The following is a 9380-nucleotide window of genomic DNA, read 5'->3' as shown; positions in this document are numbered from 1 at the left end:
TGAGGCCTTGTAGGACCATGTCGTTTGCGTGCTTGACCTACCCGTTCGTTCAGGGGTGTGCGACGGCGGCCCAATCGACCCGGATGTGGTATTCATCACAAAATCAAAGGAACTTCTTTCTGGTGAACTACGTGCCATTGTCCGTGATGATGGAGTTTGAGACTCCAAAGTGATGGATGATGTCGAGGAAGAACAGAACGGCTTGCTCGGACTTGATCGTGGAGATCGGCTGAGCTTCTATCCACTTTGTAAACTTGTCTATGGTGACAAGCAAGTGGGTGTAGCGTCCAGGTGCCCTCTTGAGAGGTCTGACTAGATCGAGCCCCCAGACCACGAATGACCACATGATAGGGATCATCTAGAGTGCTTGGGCCAGTAGGTGAATCCATCGAGTGTAGTACTGACACCCTTTGTAGGTGCGCACAATCTGCTCAGTGTCGGCTACAGCGGTGAGCTAGTAGAAGCCCTATCAGAACGTGTTTCTGACCAAGGTTCTAGGCACGGCATGGTGACTACAAACCCCACCATGGATATCGCTCAGCAAACGTTTCCCCTATTCATTGGGGATGCAGCACTACAGGATCCCGATGTGGCTTCGCTTGTAGAGTTTGCCCACCACAAGAACAAAGGACTTGGCGCAATGTGCGAGCCATCGAGCCTCTGTCTTGTCTGTCGGTAGCACGTCATAGAGTAGGTAGTCGAGGTAGAGCGTCCTCCAGTCGACCAAAGGGTCGGGCTCTATCGCTAGGTCCTCTTCAAGCTCCATGACTTCAGGGCCAGATGGAGCCGACGGTTGGTTAGCCCCCAGGCCTAGATTGGACAGACCATTACCGCCTTGTTCCAACCCCTCATAGCGAACCGAGGGCTTGTGCCACTTGCTGGTGAAGACGCCCATTGGCACCGGCTCTCGACCAGATGCTACTTTCGCAAGTGCGTCGGCCGCCTCGTTGAGGTGCCTTGGGATGTGATTGAGCTCAAGGCCGTCGAACTTGTCCTCCAACTGGTGGACTTCTTGGCAGTATGTGGCCATCTTGGAGTCATGGCAGCTTGACTCCTTCATGACTTGGTCGATGATTAGCTGGGAATCTCCTCGAACATCGAGGCATCGGATGCCCAACTCAATGGCAATGCGTAGGCCATTGATAAGCGCTCCATATTCAGCCACATTGTTGAAGGAGGGGAAATGGAGACAGACCATGTACCTCATGCATACCCTGAGGGGTGACACAAAGACCAACCCCGCACTGGTGCCCTTCTTCATCAGTGACCCATCGAAGTACATCGTCCAATACTCTTGATCGACGACCGCTGGTGGCATTTGGACCTCGATCTATTCCGCGACAAAATTAGCCAACACCTGGAAATTGATGGTTGTCCGAGAGGCATACGCAATGCCCTGACCCATTAGCTTAAGTGCCCATTCCGTGGTTCTTCCCATGGCATCCTGGTTTTTGATGACTTCGCCGAGGGGAAGGATGTCACGACTGTCACTAGATGTGACTCAAAGTAGTGGCGTAGCTTCCTCTTGGTGATGAGAACAGCGTATAGAAGCTTTTGGATTTGGGGGTAGTAGGTCTTTGAGTCAGATAGGACCTCGCTAATAAAGTACACAGGGCGCTGTACTTTGAGGGAGTGCCCCTCTTCTTCCCGCTCCACTACTAGGGCGGCGCTGAGCACTTACATGGTGGCTGCAATGTAGAGCAGAAGGGGTTCTCCATTGGTAGGAGGAACCAGGATCGGAGCCTTCATCAAAAGTAGCTTGACCATGTCAAGTGCCTCCTGGGCCTCGGATGTCCATTCAAAGTGGTCGGCTTACTTCAGAAGTCGATAAAGGGGGAGACCTCATTCGCCGAGGCGCGAGATAAAGCGGCTGAGCGTGGCAAGGCACCCTGTAACTCGGTGCACTCCCTTTATGTTCTGAATCGGGCCCATTCTTGCAATGGCTGAAATCTTCTCTGGGTTGGCTTCAATGCCACCCTCGGAGATGATGAAACCAAGCAGCATGCCCCTCGGGACCCTAAAAACGCATTTCTCAGGATTGAGTTTGATGCCGTTCTCTCGGAGTTTTGCAAAGGTCTGCTCAAGATCGACTACGAGGTGGTCCACCTGTTTGGACTTGACCACGATGCTGTCAACACAGGCCTCAACGGTCCACTCAATGAGGTCCCCGAAACACTTGAGCATACAATGTTGGTATGTAGCCCCAGCGTTCTTCAGACCGAATGGCATGGTGACGTAGCAGAACAATCCAAAGGGGGTGATGAAAGATGTCGCGAGCTGGTCGGACTCTTTCATCACGATTTGATGGTATCTGGAGTACGCATAAAGGAAGCAGAGGGTTTCGCACCCCGAGGTAGAGTCAACTATTTGGTCTATGCGTGGTAAAGGAAACGGATCCTTTGGGCACGCTTTGTTGAGACCTATGTAGTCAACACACATCCTCCACTTTTCACTCTTCTTTCGTACAAGAATGGGATGGCTAACCACTCTGGGTGGTACACTTCCTTGATGAATCCAGTCGCCAAAAGCTTTGTGATCTCCTAGTCGATGGTCCTACGTTTCCCCTCATCGAACCGACATAGGCGTTGTTTCACCGGCTTGGAACCTAGGTAGATCTTCAAGGCATGCTCGGTGACTTCCCTTGAAATGCCTAGCATGTCCGAGGGTTTCCACGCAAAGATATCTCTGCTGGCGTGGAGGAAGCCGATGAGCATGCTTTCCTATTCGGAGGAAAGCGTGGTACCAATGCGCACCGTTTTACACTCGGCGCTCCTAGGGTCTACGAGGACCTCCTTGGAACCCTCCATTGGCTCGAAGGACCTGGTTGACCACTTGGGGTCGAGAGCTTCTTCGGCGACCTCCTTCCTGAGAGTCGCGAGCTCTGCGGAGGCGACGATTGCTATGGCGTGATCACAGCACTCGACTTCGCACTCATAGGCGTGCTGAAATGGGGTGCCGATGGTGATGACCCCGCCTAGGCCTGGGATCTTTAGCTTGAGGTAGGTGTAGTTGGGGATGGTCATGAACTTCGCGTAGCATGGTTGTCCTAGGATGGCGTGGTAGGTTCCATGGAACCCAACCACTTTGAAGGTGAGGGTTTCTGTCCTATAGTTGGACGGACCCCCAAAGGTGATGGGCAAATCGACCTGCCCAAGTGGCAAGGCTTGCTTTCTAGGTACGACGCTATGGAAAGGTGCCTCAGTCGGTCGGACACGCGCTCGATCGATGCCCATGGCGTCGAGCGTCTCGGCGTACATGATGTTGAGGCCTCTACCCCCATCCATCAGTACCTTGGTGAGCTGCTTCGTACCAACGATCAGGTCAACCACGAGTGGATATCTCCCTAGTTGCAGGATGCTCTCTGGGTGGTCGGTCCGGTCGAAGGTTACGACGGACTCTGACCACCGGAGGAAGGCAGGTGTGGCTGGTTCGATCGTATAGACCTCACGGCGTGTGACCTTCTAGCGAAGCTTGGAGTCATAGGCCGCCAACCCTCCGAAGATCATGAGGCAGCCATCCGACATCGAAAAGTCGCTGTCTTTCCCCTCGACGTCGTCCATGGTCAGGTCAGGGTCCTTCCCGTGCTCCCCTTTGTTCGAGGCCACAGTCCTTGTACAGGTGCTTAACAGGAAAGGCATGGTTCGGGCATGGTCCCTTGAGCAGTTTCTCAAAGTGGTTCGAAGTGCCCTCCGTAGGCTTCCGACCACCCCTACAGTCTACGGTGGCCACAAGCGAGCCCTCGCACCGTTGCTTTTTCTTCTTCTTAGCAGGACGATTGGAGGCGCCTTCGCCGGCGTCCTCGTCCTACCCCGTCTTGCCTTTGAGGCGGTCTAAGATCGCTCCAATCGCTTCTTCACCTGATGTCAAGGAGTTCCTTGGTGGTTTGCGGGCCCTTGCGTCCCAGTTTGTGGATCAAGAACTCATAGGTGGTCCTGGACAGGAAAGCTCCTATAACATCGGCGTCGGTGACGTTAGGTAGCTCGTTGCACTATCGGGAGAAACGCTGGATGTACCCACAAAGTGTTTCATCAGCCTTCTATCGGTAGTTCTTGAGATCCCATGGGTTCCCAGGGTGCTTGTATGTGCCCTGGAAGTTCCCCACAAAGATCTCCTTCTGATTCGCCCAACTCTAGATTCTGTTGGACGGCAGGTGTTCCAACCATGTTCGTGCCAAATCAGCCAAGAACAATGGAAGGTTGCGGATAATGAAATCGTTATTATCCGCACCACCGGCTTCGTAGGCAAGCCGATAATCCTCGAGCCATAGACCGGGACCGGGGTTCGTCTCCCCAGAGTAGTTTGGGATATTGGTTGGTGGTCGGTACCTTAGCAGGAAGGCGTTGAGGATATGTCGACCGAAGGCCTGAGGCCCCGATAGGCCAGGGCTCGGGCTTTGGTCCTCGCCGCTGTCGTAGCGTCCACCACGGCGAGGGTGATAGTCGTGGCTAGCTCCCTCTCTAGGGTCATCATGGGTACGCCTGCAAGTATCGAGGGTGTCGTGTGCGTCACGGTTGCGGCCGAGACGCTGATGCACTGGGACCGCAGCACGCTGCCTGCCGCCCTGTGGTGCCTGGTGGACCAACGTGTTCCTGTCGGGGCGCTTGGAGAGCGTGCGTTGGCTGGCATCGAGCTCGCGTCACCGAGACAACAAGCTCTCGGCTTGTTGCACGCGCCGCATGCTCGAGCAGCGTGCGAATCTCATGGTGGGCCCGATGATCCTCAGGCGTCATGGCCTTTGGAAGACCATGGAGCAAGGCCATCGCAGCGGCGATGTTCTGGCTTGCCCGAATGAAGCGAGGGAGGGTTTCATCGTCCGCGATGATCCTTCGGTTCACGTCACGGGCCATGGCGTGTGCGCGCCCGTCGTCTCCATGGCGCTCGATCTCCCGATCAAGCTCTACGCACTCCTGCTCGAGCTGGAGTCGCGCTTCCTCGAGCTCTTGGTGTCAGGCTTTCAGCTGCTCCACCTGCATGCATAGCGGGGCTGCTGTCTCCCTCTCGGCCTCGCCGTCGAGGTCATTTGTTGGGGAAGCCTCCTCCTCGTGGACGCTTTCGACGTGTCCCTTAGGGGTACCCATCATGAAGCATTCGTGAGAGGGGTGATGACTCCCCCTGCTAGAGTCAGAGCCAGAGGGCGACTCTGGCTCCTCTACGAGGAGGTCGTGGAAAGATTCCACGACGTGTTCGATCACCTCCATGAATTCATCGTTCGTGGGAGGTGGAATCATGCGTTGTGCCACGAGGTGGCTAACGGTCTCTGCGGCGTTGCGGAGACCGAACGGAAGCACTATCGGGGTGCTCCGGATGAGGTGTTCCGGAGAGAGGGGTTCCCCTCCGCCGAGCCTCACTATGTCATTGGCGTAAGAGAAGGTGAGGTGGCATAGGTCCTCCTGGGATGGCCGAGGTCCCAGGGAGACACCGAGCTGACGCTCAAGCCTCCCGTAGTCGAGGAGCTAGTTGTTTCTGGGGGCATGGGCCCCGTGCATGCAGTTGCAGCTCCTCAACCACAGCGTCGACTGTGTTGAGGCCGATGGAGGGGAGAGGTTTGATGGTGGCATGAGCCAATGCCAACTCTCCTCCCACCGTGATGATGAAGTCTAGGTCCCCGAAGCGTATGTGTGCGCCCGGGACCCAGCTGATGCTGTGACTAGCCATCTGTGGCCTGATGTTAATGTCGGGACGCGCAAAGTCCCCTACCTGGCGCGCCAACCATCGGTGTTTTGAGTAAACACCAACGAGTAAATTTGTGTTATTGTGCGTCTGGATTGGATGGTGTGCTAAAAAGATACAAGGTTTATACTGGTTCGGGCAGAATGTCCTTATGTCTAGTTCGTGGCTGCTGCTCGTGTTATTAGCATTGAAAAGTTCGTAGTAGGGGGTTACAAATGGGCGAGAGAGGGACAGGTCCCAAGTCTCTGATGGAAAGGTCGAATAGGTGCTGAAAGCTTGGTTGCTGCTCAACTATGTGTAAGGTGATTCGTGGTGTGTTGAATTGATCCCCTTAGTGGGGTGCCCTGCTTTCCCTTTTATAGGCCAAGGAAGAGCAGGTATTACAGATGGGAGAAAAGAGGAAAACCAGAGGCAAAGAAAATCCTTCAAGGACGTTGGGTCTTGCTTCCTCTGTGCGGGCCCCGCTAACATAGCAGGCGGTGATAGGGACAGCTCCACGCCGGGCACATGTCCACTGACCCTGATAGGGCCACGTTGGGCGTCTGTCCGCTGACGATGCCATGTCCTGGCATTGTCAGCGAGTTGTCACATCCCATCCCACCCCGGCAGGCGGCGCGGCGGACCAAGGTGCTAATCCACGGCCATACAGGGAGCAGACGGCGCAGTGACCGCACGTCCGTTACTGTAGATGATGTGAGTTTCCTTCTGGACCGTAGTGGTTGTCGTGAGCCTCCGTAAGGATCCTTGCCCGAGGGCAAATGGCGGCGCCCACAACACTGTAAGGCAAATGTCGGCGTCTACAACACTGTTTGGGCTCTGTCATGCCTGGAAGGTCGCAAAGCGCCCTTCTGTCATGTCCTGATGGTACTTTTTCTGCAGACGTGCAGGGTACGGTCATCGGTATTGCGGTTGACTTGAGTGCCCTGCCTTATCTACGTGCGTCATTATAAAGGAGTCATGCGTAGACGTCGGGCGAGGCGGAGCCAGCCCCCAAACGTCGGGCGAGGCGGAGCCGGCCATCGGACGTCGGGTCGAGGCGGAGCCGGCCCTCGGACGTCCAGTGAGGCGGAGCCAGCCCTCGGACGTCGGGCGAGGCGGAGCTAGCCCTCGGGAGTCGGCCTGAGGCGGAGTTAACCCTCGGGGGTCGGGTGAGATAGGGCCCGCGGCCGCGGTGCCCACCGAGGCGGAGCCAGCCCTCGAGGGTCAGACGAGGCAGGGCCCATGGTCTCGGTGGCCGGACGAGAAGGGACCCGGCAAGCGGTGTAGTCGCGCTCTTGATCGCGCGGATGAATCAATGTTGATGATTATTAGCTCCTTCTTTTCAGGTACCCTAATATTGGTCCCCGACAAGTGGTGACCTCGCACTCAGGCTATATTCTCATAATTGTGCCATATATTCTCCAAAACTCATGTGGTCACCGCTTACATGATAACCTCAGTAGAGTACTAAAAACAGGATGAGAACGCATTAATAATAAGAGCCGTATGCCAAGTAATAATCTTCGTAAGATTCCTTTCCTTGCTCGGGCATTAGCAGGATTTGTCATATCATGCAGCCGGCAATATGCCAAAGTGCCATAACATGTTGCTGAATGCAACCTCAAATTGCATGTCCGATTCCTGTAAATCCAAACCGGCCTCTTTTTTTCATCAGAGAAAAGTAGCCCGCTGTAAGTTGCACAAAAATTTTGGCTCACACAGGATATTTTTTTTAGCATGGTTACCCTAATCACGAAAGTTTGGCTCGGCCCTGTTTGGTTCCCAGAAATTGAGAGGAATTGGAAAGTAATCAAATAATGAAATGGAAAGCACTTTGTAAATATTAATTTCAATTCATGGGATCCAAAGAGGCCCTTATAACAATTGTAGAATGGCTTTAGAAGTGCCAAACGTTTGGTTCCATGGTTATTGATGTATTACCAGTTTACCACTTACCAGTGTCAGGAGCCATTAAAGAGCAATTCCATCGATGACCAAGTTTGTCTATTCAACCAGGAATTGAAAGAAAATTGTTACCTGGAAGGACATGATAAGAACCCTTGATACTTTTTTAGTTTTTATTTTTATTAAATCAAAAAATTCGGTGATGTTTAACTGATACCAGATTTTTAACCTGCCAGGTAACATCGTCTACCATTAAAACACTTCAATGATTCAGTCACTTCCACTGCATTGAGATAAGTTTTTCTGTGAAGTGCTTTCAGTTGCGTAATTGACGAACAATTTACATCGTTGTTATCTTTACAAAAGCTAGTGCTGTAGTTCAGCTGCGTCGTTTTGCAGTGGAAGAAGTAATTTCTTCCAGCACCAAGTTGAGCTCTCCAGATCGCTGCACATACTTTGCAATATTCTAAAGACAATTTGTGTTAGCCAACAAGGATATCACAATTCACAAAGACAACTAAAGTGACAGAACCCGGTTTGCATGTGACTATGTGAGCTAGAGAATAAGAGCTACTGTGGAATACTACTCTAATCCGAGGTTGCATCTCATTAATTAGGGTTCTCGGTAGAGGAACACATGCAACTTCGACTAAGATGCGGGTTGTATAAATCTTGTTTTCGGATCAAATCTTGAGGGCTGATGTCACTGAACTCTTTAGCTGCAGATTCAGTGACTTTACCTATTGGATTAGCAACATGAGAAAGGGGACAAGCAGCACCAAAACTGCCTTTGAGATCAATGGAATGACCAGGCAGGCAACACTGAAATCTAGTGTGGTTCAATGAGATCATCTACATGGCACTAATGGTGACTACTCACTAGTGACAGAGGGCATATTGGAGAACAAGTTTTTGCAATCAGTATGAAATTAAAGAACAGTGGCATGAATCTCAAAAGGTGAAATTATCTTGTTCATGTAATGGCAAGACACTTTGCTTCATAGGTCAGACAAAATCGTACATAGCCAGTTTTCCTGTGAACTGTTTGAACACTGAATGAGGCAACATATTGAAACCGAATAGAGTAGCAACTAGCCAACTACTCGTGGTAGACCTGTACACTAGTGAGGGTCTGAGTATCCAAAAAAGACGTGCAAATCTTTTGCGTTATCAAGAAAAAAAATGATCTTCGGGCACACCAACAACTCTTGAGGAGTACAATATTGCAAAACTAAGAGAACATGTACTTGGTGCCTATCAGTATGTTGCTCCCGTTGCAATTACCCAAGGTTATTGCCTGTTTGTTTCCCTGGCATGAGCTCTGGACCAATCCAGCGGGGTGCAACAGTGTTTGTTAACCTGGATAGACGTTTCGGACAGGCAGGTACTAAAGAGAGATGGGAAAAACACCACATACCCTTTGGTTAGAAGACATGCGTACAGATCTCTATCAGGCACCCCTAAAGCAGCGAAAAGCTGCACCGGCGGAAACTGGAATTTACCTTCGTTTCTCCATAGCAAGGCTCGTTGCGAAATATTTGTGTTGGTGGTAATGCTACCACATTCTCAATGCAGGTAACAAAATCAATTTTATCATTCACCCTATTCTACTGGTGGTATTTCAACTGATTTCGACTAATTCAATAGTGTTTCTGTGTGAGAGAATAAGCCGAAATAAGCACAAGCCGGCTATCTGAACGGAGCCTCTCTACCAAGTCTACCAAAAGCTGGCCCTTGAACCATCTCCACCATGCCAAACTAAGCCTGGCTCTCTACTCGATGGTATGAGCCACCCAAAAGAAACAAACCGTAAAATTTTGCGACTA

At 52.0% G+C, this 9380-nt stretch overlaps 1 protein-coding gene across 1 annotated transcript; it reads right to left on the bottom strand.

The window, feature by feature from the left end:
• Positions 1-574: 574 nt before the first annotated feature.
• On the bottom strand, positions 575-1030 carry LOC136510864 (uncharacterized). Its single transcript, XM_066505176.1, has one exon. The coding sequence runs from the start codon at positions 1028-1030 to the stop codon at positions 575-577; it is 456 nt and encodes a 151-aa protein (XP_066361273.1).
• Positions 1031-9380: the final 8350 nt, after the last annotated feature.

The sequence above is a fragment of the Miscanthus floridulus genome, chromosome 16 (assembly GCF_019320115.1).
Source record: "Miscanthus floridulus cultivar M001 chromosome 16, ASM1932011v1, whole genome shotgun sequence".
Taxonomy (NCBI): domain Eukaryota; kingdom Viridiplantae; phylum Streptophyta; class Magnoliopsida; order Poales; family Poaceae; genus Miscanthus; species Miscanthus floridulus.
The sequence above is the reverse complement of the archived record's forward strand: the minus strand, read 5'-3'. Positions and strand labels throughout refer to the sequence as shown.